At 38.2% G+C, this 18,990-nt stretch overlaps 1 protein-coding gene across 1 annotated transcript in view; it reads right to left on the bottom strand.

Annotated features, from left to right (window-relative positions):
• The window catches only part of VPS45 (vacuolar protein sorting 45 homolog), a 70,773-nt gene that overhangs the window by 16,325 nt on the left and 35,458 nt on the right, over window positions 1-18,990 (bottom strand). Inside the window, exon 14 of the mRNA XM_052637156.1 lies at window positions 12,446-12,577. Coding sequence (XP_052493116.1) covers window positions 12,446-12,577 — 132 coding nt within the window. The remainder of the gene's footprint in view (window positions 1-12,445; window positions 12,578-18,990) is intronic.

Genomic DNA, 18,990 nt, shown 5'->3' on the forward strand with positions numbered 1-18,990 from the left:
ACCCAGGGACTGAACCCGGGTCTCCTACATTGCAGGTGGACTCCTGCATTGCAGAAGGATTCTTTACTGAGCCACCAGGGAAGCCCCCAGTCTACTGTAGGTGAATACATAATGGGTATAGTTCATGTACAGGCTTCCCTGGTGGCTAAGAACAGTAAAGAATCTGCCTGCAGTGCAGCAGACCCACAGGTTTGATCCTTGGGTCAGGAAAATCCCCTGGAGAAGGGAATGGCTATCCACTTGCCTAGTATTTTTGCCTAAAAATTCCATGGACTGAGGAGCCTGGCGAGCTATAGTCCACGGAGTTGCAGTGACACTTTCCCTTTCACATAGTTCATTTATATGGTTCATTTAGTTTACTTCCCAGGTGGCACTAGTGGTAACGCGTCCAGGAGACATAAGAGATGCGGGTTCAATCCCTGGCTCAGGAATATCCCCTGGAGTAGGAAATGGCAACCCACTTCAGTATTCTTGTCTGGAAAATTCCATAGACAGAGCAGCCTGGCAGGCTACAGTCCATAGAGTCACAAAAAGTTGGACATGACTGAGAGTGCATGCACACAGACAAACACACACACTTAGCATGCATAGTTCATTTATACATGTCTAGGAAACTTGCCTTTTTATAACCCTTGTTCATTCTGAACATTTTAAGATAAATAATACTACTCTTCATTCATTTTAGCTTTGATCACCACGGTGATTCTACTAAAATATAAGTCAGATGTCATGATTCTGCTCAAAACTTTACAATACACACAAAAACTCGTACAGAAATGTTTATAAGCAGCCTTACTCATAACAGCCAAAAGGTAGAACCAATTCAAATGTCCACCACTGACAAACAGGTAAACAAAATATGGTATTTCATTTCACACAATGAAAAACTATTCATCTGTCAAAAATAAAGACAGCTATAACATAGATGAACCTTGAAAACAGTATACTAAGTAAAAGAAGCCACTCACAAACAATTATATGTTATATGCTTCCATTTAGATGAAATGTCCACAACAGGGAAATCGAAAGAGACAGAAAGTAGCTTAGTGTTTGCTTAAGGCTGGACGATTCTTTTTGAGGTGATGAAAATGTTCTAAAATTGACTGTGGTGGTATATGCACATGTCTCTGAATACACCAAAATCCACTGAATTGTATACTTTAAAGGGGGTGAACTGTTCAGTTCAGTTCAGTTCAGTCGCTCAGTCGTGTCCGACTCTTTGTGACCCCATGAATCGCAGCATGCCATGCCTCCCTGTCCATCACCAACTCCTGGAGTTCACTCAGACTCACATCCATCGAGTCCGTGATGCCATCCAGCCATCTCATCCTCGGTCGTCCCCTTCTCCTCCTGCCCCCAATCCCTCCCAGCATCAGAGTCTTTTCCAACGAGTCAACTCTTTGCATGAGGTGGCCAAAGATTTGGAGTTTCAGCTTTAGCATCATTCCTCCCAAAGAAATCCCAGGGCTGATCTCCTTCAGAATGGACTGGTTGGATCTCCTTGCAGTCCAAGGGACTCTCAAGAGTCTTCTCCAGCACCACAGTTCAAAAGCATCAATTCTTTGGCACTCAGCCTTCTTCACAGTCCAACTCTCACATCCATACATGACCACAGGAAAAACCACAGCCTTGACTAGACGGACCTTTGTTGGCAAAGTAATGTCTCTGCTTTTGAATATGCTATCTAGGTTGGTCATAACTTTTCTTCCAAGGAGTAAGCGTCTTTTAATTTCATGGCTGCAGTCACCATCTGCAGTGATTTGGGAGCCCAAAAATAAAGTCTGACACTGTTTCCACTGTTTCCCCACCTATTTCCCATGAGGTGATGGGACCAGATGCCATGATCTTCATTTTCTGAATGTTGAGCTTTAAGCCAACTTTTTCACTCTCCTCTTTTACTTTCATCAAGAGACTTTTTAGTCCCTCTTCACTTTCTGCCGTAAGTGTGGTGTCATCTGCGTATCTGAGGTTATTGATATTTCTCCTGGCAATCTTGATTCCAGCTTGTGTTTCTTCCAGTCCAGCGTTTCTCATGATGTACTCTGCATTTAAGTTAAATAAGCAGGGTGACAATATACAGCCTTGATGTACTCCTTTTCCTATTTGGAACCAGTCTGTTGTTCCATGTCCAGTTCTAACTGTTGCTTCTTGACCTGCATACAGATTTCTTAAGAGGCAGGTCAGGTGGTCTGGTATTCCCATCTCTTTCAGAATTTTCCACAGTTTATTGTGATCCACACAGTCAAAGGCTTTGGCATAGTCAATACAGCAGAAATAGATGTTTTTCTGGAACTCTCTTGCTTTTTCCATGATCCAGTGGATGTTGGCAAATTGATCTCTGGTTCCTTTGCCTCTTCTAAAACCAGCTTGAACATCTGGAAGTTCACGGTTCACATATTGCTGAAGCCTGGCTTGGAGAATTTTGAGCATTACTTTGCTAGCATGTGAGATGAGTGCAATTGTGTGGTAGTTTGAACATTCTTTGGCATTACCTTTCTTTGGGATTGGAATGAAAACTGACCTTTTCCAGTCCTGTGGCCACTGCTGAGTTTTCCACATTTGCTGGCATATTGAGTGCAGCACTTTCACAGCATCATCTTTCATGATTTGAAATAGCTCAACTGGAATTCCATCACCTCCACTAGCTTTGTTCGTAGTGATGCTTCCTAAGGCCCACTTGACTTCGCATTCCAGAATGTCTGGCTCTAGGTGAGTGATCACACCATCGTGATTATCTTGGTCGTGAAGATCTTTTTTGTATAGTTCTTCTGTGTATTCTTGCCACCTCTTCTTTATATCTTCTGCTTCTGTTAGGTCCATACCATTTCTGTCCCTTATCAAGCCCATCTTTGCATGAAATGTTCTCTTGGTATCTCTAATTTTCTTGAAGAGATCTCTAGTCTTTCCCATTCTGTTGTTTGCCTCTATTTCTTTGCACTGATCGCTGCGGAAGGCTTTCTTATCTCTCCTTGCTATTCTTTGGAACTCTGCATTCAGATGCTTATATCTTTCCTTTTCTCCTTTGCTTTTCACTTCTCTTCTTTTCACAGCTATTTGTAATGCCTCCTCAGACAGCCATTTTGCTTTTTTGCATTTCTTTTCCATGGGGATTGTCTTGATCCCTGTCTCCTGTACAATATCACGAACCTCTGTCCAAAATTCATCAGGCACTCTATCTATCAGATCTAGTCCCTTAAATCTATTTCTCACTTCCAGTGTATAATCATAAGGGATTTGATTTAGGTCATACCTGAATGGTCCAGTGGTTTTCCCTACTTTCTTCAATTTAAGTCTGAATTTGGCAATAAGGAGTTCATGATCTGAGCCACAGTCAGCTCCTGGTCTTGTTTTTATTGACTGTATAGAGCTTCTCCATCTTTGGCTGCAAAGAATATAATCAATCTGATTTCGGTGTTGACCATCTGGTGATGTCCATGTGTAGTCTTCTCTTGTGTTGTTGGAAGAGGGTGTTTGTTATGACCAGTCTATTTTTTTGGCAAAACTCTATTAGTCTTTGCCCAGCTTCATTCCATATTCCAAGGCCAAATTTGCCTGTTACTCCAGGTGTTTCTTGACTTCCTACTTTTGCATTCCAGTCCCCTATAATGAAAAGGATATCTTTTTTGGGTGTTAGTTCTAAAAGGTCTTGTAGGTCTTCACAGAACCATTCAACTTCAGCTTCTTCAGTGTTACTGGTTGGGGCATAGACTTGGATTACTGTGATACTGAATGGTTTGCCTTGGAAACGAACAGAGATCATTCTGTCGTTTTTGAGATTGCATCCAAGTACTGGATTTCAGACTTTTTTGTTGACCATGATGGCTACTCCATTTCTTCTAAGGAATTCCTGCCTGCAGTAGTAGATATAATGGTCATCTGAGTTAAATTCACCCATTCCAGTCCATTCTAGTTTGCAGATTCCTAGAATGTTGACATTCACTCTTGCCATCCCCTGTTTGACCACTTCCAATTTGCCTTGATTCATGGACCTGACATTCCAGGTTCCTATGCAATATTGCTCTTTACAGCATCGGACCTTGCTTCTATCACCAATCACATCCACAACTGGGTACTGTTTTTGCTTTGGCTCCATCCCTTCATTCTTTCTGGAGTTATTTCTCCACTGATCTCCAGTATCATATTGGGCACTTACCGACCTGGGGAGTTCCTCTTTCAGTATCCTATCATTTTGCCTTTTCATACTGTTCTCAAGGCAAGAATACTGAAGGGGTTTGCCATTCCCTTCTCCAGTGGACCACATTCTGTCAGCGAGGTATACAATGAAATACTATTCATCTGTCAAAAGTAAAGACAGCTATAATATAGATGAACCTTGAAAACATTATACTAAATAAAAGAAGCCACTCACAAACAATTATATGTTATATGCTTCCGTTTAGATAAAATGTCCACAACAGGGAAATCGAAAGAGACAGAAAGTAGCTTAGTGTTTGCTTAAGGCTGGACGATTCTTTTTGAGGTGATGAAAATGTTCTAAAATTGACTGTGGTGGTATCTGCACATGTCTCTGAATACACCAAAAACCACTGAATTGTATACTTTAAAGGGGGTGAACTGTATAGTATATGAATTTTACCTCCATAAACCTGTTAGAAAATGAAACTCCAATGTCCTACAATGTTCTCCAACTCACAGTAAAAACCAGCCCTCAAAATATTCTCCAAGGCCCTCCATGATCTGGCCCCCAACACCTCTCTGACTGCACGCCAGACCCCAGTCTCCTTGAATACACTGCAAGATCCTGCCTTAGGACCACAGCCCTGCTGTCCTGAGATGCTCTCCTCCACATTTGTTTGGCTCATTCCCTCACTTCCTCCAAGTCTCTGCTCAGACCTCTTCTTCATGAGGTCTTTCCTGATACACTGAGTAGTGTGGCTTGTCCCTACTGCCTCCACACACTACAGATTTCCTTTCACTTTGCTCTACTTTTTTCCCCCATAGAATTTATCATCTTCTAATTTATTATAAAGAATACTTATTTATTAAGTTATTATTTATTTCTGTCTCTGCATTAAAATGAAAGCTTCATAAGGATTAGGATCGTTGCTTTTCTTCACAGAGGCATTCCAATATTCAGTAAATACAGCTGTCCTCATTTGTTCAATAAATGTTTATTCTAGAACTTATAACTAGGCCAAAATGACTTCTCACTGTTTCACGCAGACTTTGGTGGAAATATCTGTGGTGATATAGTACAACTCATGTCATATATAATGCCAGAAGTTGAAATTTGAATTATTCCCCCTCAAACTGAGGTTCTATTAGGCAAGTATGACTAATGAGATAAATGAAGAGGGAGGGAGTAAGGCAGGGGGGAAGAACTTCTATAGGAAGGGCAAACGCTGAGGCAGGAGATGAGAGTCTACACACTGCAAACCTGCATGGACCCCAGAGGCAGAAAAGATTTACTGCTTAGGGCAGGCACTTGCAGTGTTCAGGGTACTGTTGAATCCATTTACCTGGATCCTTTTTCAGGGCAGGTTCTCTGCTTTCAAAAAGGCATTAAAATTATGCCCTTAAAGAAGTCCCTGTGATTGGTTACTATCTTTTATTTCTTTGTATTTCATTATGTATTGAGGAGAAGGGAAGGCAATACAAAATTCATATTAAACTTCATATGGCTATAGAGGGAAGAAAGTATTGACTACCTCTCTTCATTTGGAAGGCAGTTTTATTAAGAATGTTGCTAAGGAGATAATTAGCTTCTGCAAAGTTCCTTGGTGTTTTAGCAGCAAACACACACCATCTATTTTAAATCGTGTTTAAATCTAAACAAAGACAATTACAATTACACCTAATCAGAACAGGTCCTATAGAAATAAGTCATATAACTACAAAAGGCCTGTAGAACTCTGCTTCATTGTGACCAGTGTTTGAAAAAATGTCATAAAAGAACTGCTTTAAAGAATTAAGGTATTACTACTTAAGAGAGAGCAGCTTAAAGCAGAACCCTGAAAAGGAAGTTGAATTTCAGATTCAACTAATATATATTTTCTTGTAAAGTCTAAGGGACATATATCTTCAGGTAACTTCTGACTTAAAACTTGGCTTACTTATACATGGTCCCTATTCTTTCACCAAAGTTACATTGAGTTCTGGAAGTACTTCAGAGAGGGAAAGAAAAATTGCCTTTTATTTTTGCTTAACATTAAGATTTTGTTTCAAAACAAAAGTAAAGGTAATGTCAATGTATTTTAGAAATAGAAGGTATCCCAGGATAAAGACTATTAAAGTTGCTACATGAGAGGTACAGATGATTTTCCAGGTTGCAAGAGACCACTTTTGACCCATCTACCTATTACATTAATATCTTGCTCCAAATCATAAACTAGTAGGTGGCAGTGCTGGGAGCTGACTGTAAAATAAATCAGATTTTACTTAATACACCAGGAAAATCAAGTGACCTGTATCCCAGAAATACCCTGCAACAGGGATTTCCCACTCAGGAAGGATAACAGATTCTATATCAGCCTATAACACTCCAAGCTACAAGATATGATTTTTCTTTTTTTTTTTTTTCCAGTCACACCTCTTGAGGCTTGCAGGATCTTAAGTTCCCCAACCAAGGCTTGAACCTGGGCCACGGCAGTGAAAGCAGTGAGTCCTAACCCCCACACTGCCAGGAAATTCTCAAGGTATGATTTCTGTTTATTGCAATGCCTACCAATCCAGATCTTCATGGGGCATACCATATTTTACATAATTCTAAGTATAAAACGAGGGCGCTCATCCTGACACATCTGAAAGTATACTGTTTCCTGGTCGCCATAATCTCTCAAAATAATACTTTTGTGAGGGAGAGCTGTGTCTTTATCAGTTATTCCTTTGGACTTTTTCTTAAGAAATAATCCATGTATTACATAGGAAATTGTACAGACGCCCACAAAAATTAAACCCTAACAATTCACGGGAACAAATCATTCTCTCCCCCTATATATTATTGCTCCTCTCAGCCCTACTGTATTGAGGTATAAAGCTGAGTTTTAAAAAATATTAACCGTCCCATTTACTGAGAGTCTGGGATTTCAATATGTATTAAGAGTTGTGAACTCTTAATTACTTAATAGTCTAGTAATACCCAAGGTAGTCCACAATCATCATGAAAAATGAGCCTTTCCTCTAAAAGCTGAAACTGTTGCTTTCAATTACTTAAGCCTTTACAATAACTGGTCTCTGAAATACAAATTTCACTATCTTCTTACTGATAGTGAAAAATTTCACCAGTTACTTATTGCTAGAGGCTATGTATTTATGAAAGTAAATTATAAAAACCAGTTTTTGGAACATTTATATATTGCAAATATTAATTTTTTTCCAGGTTGGTAATTACCATAGCAACTCCCTCTTTCTAAAAGTTTCATTGATCAGGGGCCAGTGAACAATCCTGTCCAAGATTTTATTGAACCTTCTATTGCTAAGGATATCTGCTCAAATGTAATTTGGTATACTGCTTAAGATATTATTAGGTCAGACAGAGAAATATTGAGCTGGCTAGTTGGAAGAATCTAGTCTATTGCTTTCACAAAGCTGCTTTACTTTCTTTTATTTTTCTTCCTTACTCTCTTACTTTTACATTAAACATTATTTTCTCAGGACCTGGGACACTAATTTAAGGAAAAACCTAGATATTTAGGGTCTCCCTCCCATTTTAAATAAAATATAGTTTTATTCACAGTACAATTAATTAGCCAAACACACCTGAAAATATATGCATTTTTGTTTATATGTAATATTAAAAAAATGTGTAAAAATCTTTGCTAATCTATCTTTCCCTCTAAATCCAAAGTATTTTTTAAATTGAAAGTCGCTCAGCCATGTCCGACTCTTCGCGACCACATGGACTGTCCATGGAATTCTCTAGGCCAGGGAGTGGGTAGCCTTTTCCTTCTCTAGGGGATCTTCCCAACCCAGGGATTGAACCCAGGTCTCCCACATAGCAGGCAGATTCTTTACCAACTGAGCTATTAGGGAAGCCCCCTTTTTAAATTGAGATACAGGTAATTAGTTTTAAAGGTCTAATATTTCAAGTTAAAGAGAAGATGCTATAGTTCCTAGGTATGGGTCATGAGGCTTCAAACACTCAATGGGAAATATTAACTCTCAGAATGGGGTCGTGAGAAGTTGGACACGACTGAGCGACTTCACTTTCGCTTTTCACTTTCATGCATTGGAGAAGGAAATGGCAATCCACTCCAGTGTTCTTGCCTGAAGAATCCCAGGGACGGGGGAGCCTGGTGGGCTGCCGTCTGTGGGGTCGCACAGAGTCGGACATGACTGAAGCGACTTAGCAGCAGCAGCAGCAGCAGAAAGATCACTTAAGAGTCAATTAGCCTTTTTAGATTCTGATAGTAAAGCCTATTTAAAAGCAGATAATTATATATACAAACATGAGGGAACTCATTTAGATTAAGAAAATAAAATCCTATATGTCTATCTAGTAATAAAACATTTTAAACCCCAAATTATTAAATATTATTTAGAAAATAATATATTGTCAGGCTTTCGAATAATATTTATGAAGGAAATGAAGAATGATCAAAAGCATGGACTCTGGCTCTGAGAACTGGCTCTCTTTGTAACCATGTTTACTTGGGCAAGTTATTTAATCTTTCTGCCTCAGTTTCCATATGCAGAGTGCTGAAAATAATAGTATATACCTTATTGAGGATTAAATGACTTAATATATGTAAAGTACTTAGTAAAGTGCCTAACACATAGTAGACGTTCAATAAATATCTACTACGATTATTATTTTTATTAGCAGTAGCAGGAACAACAGGCTTCCCAGGTGGTTCAGTGGTGCAGAATTCGCCTGTCAAGCAGGAGATCAAGGTTTGATCCCTGGGTCAGGAAGATCCCCTGGAGGAGGAAATGGCAACCCACTCCAGTATTCTTGCCTGGGAAATTCTATGGATAAAGGAGTCTGGTGGGCTACAGTCCATGGGGTCACCACCACCAGTAGGAACAATGGGAGAAAACTGAATAAAACAGTCGTGATATTTTGTGTCACTCAGTGCTCAAAAATATTCAATGGTACCCCACAGACTACTGAATTAGGTACAAAATACTCAGTGTGACATTTTAGAATGCACTGCTAAGCTTCCAAATATCACCTAATAGTTTTCAAATTAGAGTAAACTTCATGTAACGTTACTACCAATTTAAACTTTTCCAAGATCACAACCACACTTATACTTCCATTTCTGAAATGAAGGCCAACTAGATAAGGTGGAATTAAATAAAGCATATAGAAATGCTGGAAAAAAAAATGACGAACATATTTTTAATTGAATAGCTAAACCTCTTAAGAAATTAAGGGAAACTCTTAAGTCATCACAAAAAGGGAACCAAAACTTAGGTTGGCAAATATAAACCAATGCTTATGACTACCTGATAAGTATATGGCAATGTTTATAAACAAGGACACTATATTTTAACAGCCACAAAGGATCAGGATCCAGGGTTTAGGACTCAGTAAGAAAGGGAATTAGAATTAAGACTCTTGAGTAATTGAGAGGCCCTCACTGAAAAGAAGCAATAGAAAAACAAAAGTCTGCACAGGAAGATCACAAGGAAACTTAAACAGGTATAGGTTCTGCATGGTTCAGGAACTCTTCAGGACAGAAGTTAACATTGACAAAGTTCTGAACTGATAATACTCTTTGGGTACCTGGCCTAAATGAAAGACAAACTATGCAGAAGGGATATATCTTCAACTTAGGCCCCTCATGAGTCCCACGAGTCTTCTCTAAGATAATTCATAACCCAAAATTACAAAACACATGCAGATATGAGTCATCATGAGTTAATATGGGCAGGCACAATGGCAGAGTTAGATCTCCAAGGACTTCAGATAATAGAATTAATGTGGTTAAAGAAAAATTTGAAAAGGATTTGAAAACATGAGAAAAGAAGAAATTAATAAAAAATCAGGCAAATTGGAAAAAGAAGCAAATGGAATTTATAGGCTTAAATACAGACTAGGCATGGCTGAAGAGAGAATTACTAAACTGAAGTATTAATATGAAAAAAATTACACAGAAGACAGCACAGAGAGATAACAGGTAGATAATATAAATAACAGGTTAAGAGACATGAAAAAATAGATAAATGCCTAACATATAGCTAACAGGAATTCCAGAAGGAGGGAATAGAGGAAGTAGAAAAAATACAATATATAAAGAAATAATGATTGGAAAATTTCCAGAAATTATGAAATGCCAAACATATATTTTCATACCAACTAAAATAAATAAAAATAAATTCACATTAGATATATAATACTGAAACAAGAACATCAAAGACAAAAAGATAATCTTAAAAAGAGCCAGAGAAGAAAATATTGCCTCCAGATGAGACACAATTATAGAGGTTGAGAGTAGGCTTCCTAATAGCAACAACTGAAAACAGTATTTCATGGTCACCTTCTTTCTTTAAATTTTTTCATTTTGGCCACACCACACAGCATGTGGGATCTTAGTTCCCCAGAGATAGGACTCATACCCCACTGCAGTGGAAGTGCAGAGTCTTAACCAGTGGACCATCAGGGAAGTCCAGTATTCTGGAACTGTCTTCTGATTTCTAAGTGCTGGAAAAAAAATGAACTATTAACCTGAAATTCTAAACTTGGCTAAACTAAGATATTTTTAGATGAAAACATCAAGTTGACCATGATTTGAAAGAACTACTATAAGATGTTTTTAGTAAGAAGAAAATCGGATCGGAAAGAAGGACCAGGATGAAGAGCAAGGAGAGGTAAATATGTGGAAAAAATACTGAAAATAAATACTGAAAATAATGATGCATTTGGGGATTATAAAGAAAAGTGGAACAAAAATGCTGGACAAATGTAGTTTGTAAGTTGAAGGGGATTAGAGATTTGTCTAAGGATCTATTTGTGAGAAAAGTAGAACTGATTAATTTTAACCATTCTTTATTCATTCAACAAGTATCTTTCATCGACAGGTAAAACTATAATAACAGAAGTCATAAGAGCTATTATTTTACATGGAGTTGTGCAAAGAAGGGGACGTGAGGCATAAGGAAGGGTTCCAGAGGTGCTGATGACATTCTATTATTTGATCTATGTGGTGGTTACATGGATGTACTCACTTTATTTCATTGAGTTGTCTGCTTATCATTTGTACACTTTTCTGTATGTAATTACATTTGTATGCACATATAATATTTCTGCAAATTTTATAAAAGTAAGCTCTACTACACAGTTTACACCAAAATAAAACTTTGATAGATTATATATTTATAACTTTAAATACAAGCCCTAAAAGTCATGGGAAAAAATAGAGGTTAGTATTTATATAATCTTGACTGGGAAAGAACTTTCTAAGCATGACATCAAAGGCAAAAATCATTGGTAACTCTGACTACATAAAAGTTAAAAAAAAGAAACGTTTTATATTACAAAACAAAAATACCACATAGAGGAAAATATGTTTTGCAAAATATGTAACAGAAAAATGGTCACTATCCTTTATGTAAGTGACAAAGAACATGAATTGGAAATTCACGAAAAGAAATACATAAATGGCCAGTGAGCTCTGGAAATCGACAGAGATTAACTAATTTGCATAAATTCACAAAAATGGTAAGAGGGAAAGATTCGAATCCAGTCTATCTTATCTTTCCATTAATATTTGTTTAATGAATGATTATATATTTAGAACTCTAATAAGTTTTTACCATAGACTACAAAATGCAGGTTATAAAACAGAAAGTGCAATGAGGCAAATAATACAAAGCGAAAAAGTACACAAACACCTCTAATGCCTTCCTGAATATCTATGTATGTATACATGGCTCAGCATGGATCTCTGAGGGCTCCCAATCATTAAATTTAACTCTCATGCCATGGGTCTCTAGTTTCCTCCTCATCCTTTGTCCTTCCTATCTTTAGCTTCCAAATTAATCTTCCTAAAATACTGTGACCTTCTTGTAATTGTACTGCTTGAAAACTTTCAATGATTCCTCATTTTCTACATAAGAAACCAGAAAAAAATTCTTCAGCATGGAATTCAAGGCCTTCCACAATCATGGCATTCCAGCTAGTTGACTACTTGCTGTTCTTTTTCTATGTATGTTGTCTATAGCTTTCCGTTACTTGTTCATGTGGTTAAATCTGCCCAGAATGTGCTCTCCCGCCTTATGTCCATTTTTTAAAATCCAAGGCTCAGTTTACACACTATCATCTCCATGAAACTAGTTTCTCTTAGCCACTCAGAATCCATGGCTCCTTTCCCTCTCTCTCCAGGCACTTATTTTCTTATTTTTTGTGTTCTATCTTTATCTGACTCATTTTTGTATTTAATTTGGTCAGCACTGACATTACTTTTCCTACATAAAGGGAATTTAAGTCTTCCTCTCTGGGAAAGGGGAAAGAATGACAGGACTGAATGTTCTCCCTTACCTTTTCGTGTTGTGCACAGTGGTTCCTCCTAGGACAATCCTCACTCCAGGAGTGGTACGGTTCAGGTTATAAACTGTTAGAGCCTCTTCGTAGGTGGCTCCTCCAATGATAAACACAACGATATCCTGAGGTCTGCAATAATGAAGAAAGTTAGTTTTATAGGATAAGGGGGAAAAAAGGCAAAGATTTGCTGTACTATTATATACACAGTTTTAACTTCTGAATCTTTCTTTTTTGGTAAAGGAAGCAGAATTAAAGCAGAATAGAATAAAAGGTTTAAAAAAAGTTTTAATTATCTCAAATTGGCAGGAAACAGAGCAGGAAATGCTGAATAGTGATTTGCTTTCTGTTTATGAGCGGATGTCTTATAATTTCTGTGCTGTGGATTTCAGAATAGCACAATAGTGTTTGCTAGAACCAAATGTAGAAATATTCTTTTATATTCAAGAGGCTGAAGAGTACTTCACTGTGATATATCAATATAACAGTAATTTATGCTTACACATCTCCGTTCATATATAAGCCCTTTGTCAAATACTTAGTACAGTGTCATTACAATGGCTTCTGTCCAAGGACCTCAAAGTATTTTGAAAGTACTGGTATATTTGGATGTCCCCATAACACAGGAACTAGAAACATTTAGTATTTTGAGTGCAAAAAAAGAATGGGACATATAAATTAATTCTAGAATCCCACCTCTCTTAAAATCTTTGTTCCTCAATCCTTCGACAAACCAAGAAAAAGAAACCATGGCAACAAAGAACTCATGGGTGTAGTTTGGATATTGGACATTCTGACACATCATCTCAGTCACTAGCCTCATTTAGGTCATACTGCGCTGTTTAACTGTTTCAATCGTTATCAAAACGGCTTCATAACAAGAGTGAGTAGTCCTCCTATTAGGCCCTTCTGTAGATATTAACAAGAGGGAGATCACATTATTTTCAAAATTGTCAAAGTTTGCTCTTTTCTCATGTCATCAAGAGAAGATAAAATTACTTAATGTTAGTAGGCAAGTAACTTTGTTAAATCACTTACTGGACATTACTTAAAATTACATCAAGTAGAAGCATCTATTTTGGAGGTTACAGCACAAAATTAAGTAGAAACATCTTTAGTCAAAGGATGTGCATGCTTATATTTAAATTATGAAAAAAAAAAAAGCTCCCCAAAGCCCCAACAACCCTACACTGGCTTTTCTGTTTGTCTCTCTGTCTTATTCTAAAACATCTTAAAGGAATCACTAACCAAGAGACTATTTGTTCTTGTGGGACTTCATGAAAACAGAATCAGAAATTGTGGCTATTTAAAAATGTTTGGGTGCAGCCACTATGGAAAACAGTAGGGAGGTTCCTCAAAAAAACTAAAAATAGCATTGCCATATGATACAACCCCACTCCTGGGCATATATCCAGACAAAACTATAACTCAGAAATATTCATGCACCCCTCTGTTCATAGCAGCACTATTCACAATAGCCAAAACATGGGAACAATCTAAATATTCACTGACAGATGAATGGATAAAGAAGATGTGATACATAAATACAATGGAATGCTACTCAACCATAAAAATGAATGAAATAAAGCCATTTGCAGCAATTTATGGATAGACCTAGAGATTATCATTCTAAGTGAAGTAAGTTAGAAAATATGACACAAATGAACTTATTTATGAAATAGAAACAGACTCACAGTAATAGAGAACAGACTTGTAGCTGCCAAGGGGAAAGGGAAATGCAGGAGGGATGGACTGGGAATTTGGGGTTAGTAGATGTATTACATATAGAATGGATAAACAAAGTCCTACTGTATAGCACAAGGAACTACATTCGGTATCCTGTGATAAACCATAGTGGAAAAGCATATAAAAATGAAAGTATATATGTGTATAATGGAATCACTTGCTGTACAGCAGTAATTAACACAACATAGTAAATCAACTATAGTTCAATTAACAAACAAAACAAACCAAAAAAATATTTGGAGACTAGTGGTGCAGTGGATAGGAATCTGCCTGCCAATGCAGTGGACACAGGTTCGATCCCTGGTCCAGGAAGAACCCACATGTCGCGGAGCAACTAAGTCTGTGCACCACCACTACTGAGCTTGTGCTCTAGAGCCCAGGAGCCACAACTACTGAGCCCACATGCTGCAATTACTGAAGCCTGTGCACCTAGAGCCTGTGCTCTGGAATAAGAGAAGCCACTGCAGGGAGAAGCCTAAGCATTACAACTAGAGAACAGCTGCTGCTCACTGCAAGCAGAGAAAGAGTCTAGGCAGCAAGGAAGAGTCAGCACAGCCAAAAGTAAAATAAAGAGAAAAAATGAAAAATATATGCAGATAATCTCTGAGCTTCAGAGATACCCACTGAAGACTCCCAATGATGAAGGGATAGTTATTTTGCAATTGATTCAGCAGTCAATTATGACATTTCTATGTGAACTTGGGACTTAAAATTATGCCTTTGAAATATTAATTTTTAAGCCAAAAATAAGGTTCATTCAAATCTACCCACTGGAAAAAATGTACTTAGCACCACAATGCTTTAAGTGTTACATAGTGCTATATATTCTACAATCATTTTCTTAATTTTAAAAAATATTGTTTTGGTGAATTCCCTGGTGGTCTGGTGGCCAGGACTCTTGTGCTTCTACTGCAGATGGCCCTGATTTATTTTGGGTAGGGGAACTAAGACCCCACAAGCTGTGTGGCATGGCCAAAATAAAATAAAATAAAATATCTGGCCTTGACTAGATAAATGTTTGCATATGGTATAACATAAAAAAGGGTATATGGTAAAAAAAAGAAAAAAGAAAAAAAATGCTTTCTTCTCACCTCAGTCTTCTTGTACCCCAGTTTCTTTCTAGAGGCAAACACTTACTCATCTCTTATGTATATCCTTTCAGAGATACTATGTGTATAAATTTGTGTATATACATCTATTCACAAATTTACATATTTTTATTATAAGATACATGCATATATATGTATGTATTTAATATATATTTTATATACAGTTTATAAACTGCCTTTTATATATAGCTGTGTGGACATATTGTGCATTTTACATTTTGGTAGTTATCTCCAAGGTGCTCCACTGATGTCATTCTACCAGCAATTCAGGAAAGTGCCTACTTTCCATATCCTGTGAGTACTGTGTATTATCGAGGCTTCTGGTCCTTTTAAAATAAGTTGATCACTTGGTCTTCCTCAAAATACTTTCTTTACTTGGTTTCCAGGACATCATATTGTTTTGGTTTTCTTCCTACTTCATTGGTTTACATTTTTCAGTGTCTCATGATGGTCTCATCTCATCTCCTTGACCTCTTAATGGCGGAATGTCCAGAACCCCGTCACTGCTCCTCTTTCTTCTTGATCTACACGTACTCCCTGGATCTGGCTAAGAGTAGCCACTAGCCACATAAGCTATTTAAATTTAAATGAATTAAAATAAAAGTAAAAATGCAGTTCTTTAGTGTAACTGGCCTTATTTTAGTGCTCAACAGTCATATGTAGCTAGTAGCCTATCTTATCGGAGAAGGCAATGGCACCCCACTCCAGTACTCTTGCCTGGAAAATCCCATGGATGGAGGAGCCTGGTAGGCTGCAGTCCATGGGGTCACTAAGAGTAGGACACGACTGAGCGACTTCACTTTCACTTTTCACTTTCATGCATTGGAGAAGGAAATGGTAACCTACTCCAGTGTTCTTGCCAGGAGAATCCCAGGGATGGGGGAGCCTGGTGGGCTGCGGTCTATGGGGTCGCACAGAGTCGGACACGACTGAAGCGACTTAGCAGCAGCAGCAGGAGCCTATCTTATTAGATAGCATAGATATATAGTACATTTCCATCACTGTAGAAAGTTCTATTGAACTGCACTTCCCTAGGTGATTGCACTCAGTTCTGTGATTTAAAATACATTTATCTGCTGATGACTCCCAAATCTCTATCTCTAGCCCAGACCTCTCTCCAAAACATTTCTACTTGGCTGTTTATTTTATATTTGAATTCAGCATGTTCAAATCCCTAATCTTCTCCTCCAAGCTTGTTCCACATATAGCTCTCCCCATCTTAGCTGATGGCCAATCTATCTTTTCACTTGCTTAGGACAAAAACTTCAGAGTCATCCTAATTTCTCCCTTATGGCTGGTGTGAAGCATATAAGTTAGAGATATAGTGAGAGGAGCCTGGAAAGTCACTGGAGCCTGGCTTGCTGCAGTCCATGGTGTCGCAAAGAGTTGGACACGACTTAGGCACTGAACAACAACATAGTGAGAGGGAGAGAGGGAGAATCTCGAATCTCATAGGTCATGGGGTATCACGAAAGGGCTCTAACAGGTTACCATGATCAGATTTGCCTTTTTGAATGATAATTTTGGCAGCTATGTGAGAATGAATTGGGGGCTACTGGTGGGAAAATTGGGGGAACAAAAGGCTACTCTTAAGACTTGTGGGAAGATATGATAAAAGTTGGAACTAAGAAATACCAGAAGTGGAGGGGAAGGACTGGATATAGAAGATACAAAAACATGTAGACTCTTCAGTATTTGGTCAATGATTAAATGTGAGGGATGAGGATAAAAGAAGAATCCATGATAACTTTAAGAATCTGGCTTTGGTGACTAGCTATAGTAGTTTAAGTTTGAGAGCAAAGAAAGCAAGACTGACTGACTTAAAGGAAGACAAAAAGATGCTGTCTTTTGGATACCTGTGGAACATCCCAGTGGAGTTGTGCCCCAGACATCTGGACATTGAGACCTAGTGATTTCCCTGAACACAAGCGGCAACTGAAGCCATGGGAATAGATGGATTCTACCTAGGGAGATGAAGAACAATGATAAGAGAACCAAAAGACAGAGTTGGGAGTGGATTCTTTAAGATTTACAGGAAAAGCAAGAAGAGTAGCTAGCAAAGGCAGCTGAGAAGAAGACTGTCAGAAAGGCAGGAGGAGAGGCAGAGGGAGAGGCCAAGAGTTGAGTTTCAAGAAGCACAGAGTGGTTAAGTGAGGATTGAAAGAGACCACTGTGTATATTCTTGCAATGCAACTTTTCAAGAAATGTTTCAGTGTATTAGAGTGAAGCAAGAAGCCAGGGTATATGGATTGAAGAAGTGAGGAGTGAAGGCAGTAAAATTATCCAAGAAGCTTGACTGTGAAGGGAAGATAGGTTAGAAGAGAACCCTGACTCAAGGGCTTCAAACTTATTACTTAACAGGAGAAACCTGAGTAAGTGTGGAGCCTGCAGGAAAGTAATCAGGGGAAGACAAGCTGAAAATACAGAGGGAGGGAGAGAAAGAGAAAGGAGACAGTGCAGAGAAAGGCTTCAGAAGTGATGGTAGGAGTCTAAAATTAGTGACAGCAAAGAGGTTAGTTCTAAATAAGGAAAAGGATGTATTTCCTTTAGAATGAAGGAAGGAGATAAAGGTAGATACATCTAACTAATCCTATAAACATGGGGCTAGACACTGAGGGCAGAGAAGGCAATGGCACCCCACTCCAGTACTCTTGCCTGGAAAATCCCATGGATGGAGGAGCCTGGTAGGCTGCAGTCCAGCGGGTCTCGAGCAGTTGGATACGACTGAACGACTTCACTTTCACTTTTCACTTTCATGCATTGGAGAAGGAAATGGCAACCCACTCCAGCGTCCTTGTCTGGAGAATCTCAGGGACGGGGGAGCCTGGTGGGCTGCCGTCTATGGGGTCACACAGAGTCGGACACGACTGAAGCGACTTAGCAGCAGCAGCAGACACTGAGGGAGCTAATGTCTGACACATGCAATTTTTTTCACTGTGAAGCAGAGACACTGGTGTGGGTTAGGTGACTTAGAGATTATGGCAAACATTCTAAACTGATATGCTGAATAAGACAAAGAGAGAAGGTTCTCCTCTCTCTTTATGTATCTAAGGATACAGAAGTCTGATTGAGTACCCCTGAAGGCCCAAGTGAGGTGAGAAACAACGAATCTGTAGTGGCCCTAATATATAATTTGTATGGTCTCCTCTAGAAGTACAGAGAAGTAGATATGAGCCTTAAGGCTGTTACTAATCCAACAGCAATCTGGTGCTTTAGACAACACACCAGATTATTTTATAAACTTCCTATAAATTTATAAAATCCTTTATAAGCTTATAGGAAAGCATCATCACTGTCTACAAATGATTAACATTTTCTACACTATCAAGGTTTTTTCACGTCTTTGCTTCTAGTTATTGGTCATTTTTTTCTTGCAGAAAAGGTCATTTGCTTAAGAAGAGTTATATAACGATGATAGTATATTTTTCTGCAAAGTATGATGATCTCTCAATTATTCGGAGACTGAATATTCAGGCAAAATACAGGTCCTTGTCTTTTCTTACATCTGATATGTGTTGTTTCAACTCTTACTAATATTTCTACAGAAGTATTTCTCTTAGAAATACTAATATTTCTAAGATTTCTACAAACATCTAAGACTCAAGTTCCGCTCTTGTCAGGATCTTTAGGGGTTTATTTCATGAGAAAGGGATCATATAAACTACAATTGGTTGTAACTTTAAAAACTGA

Source organism: Budorcas taxicolor, chromosome 3 (genome assembly GCF_023091745.1).
Source record: "Budorcas taxicolor isolate Tak-1 chromosome 3, Takin1.1, whole genome shotgun sequence".
In the NCBI taxonomy this organism is placed as follows: domain Eukaryota; kingdom Metazoa; phylum Chordata; class Mammalia; order Artiodactyla; family Bovidae; genus Budorcas; species Budorcas taxicolor.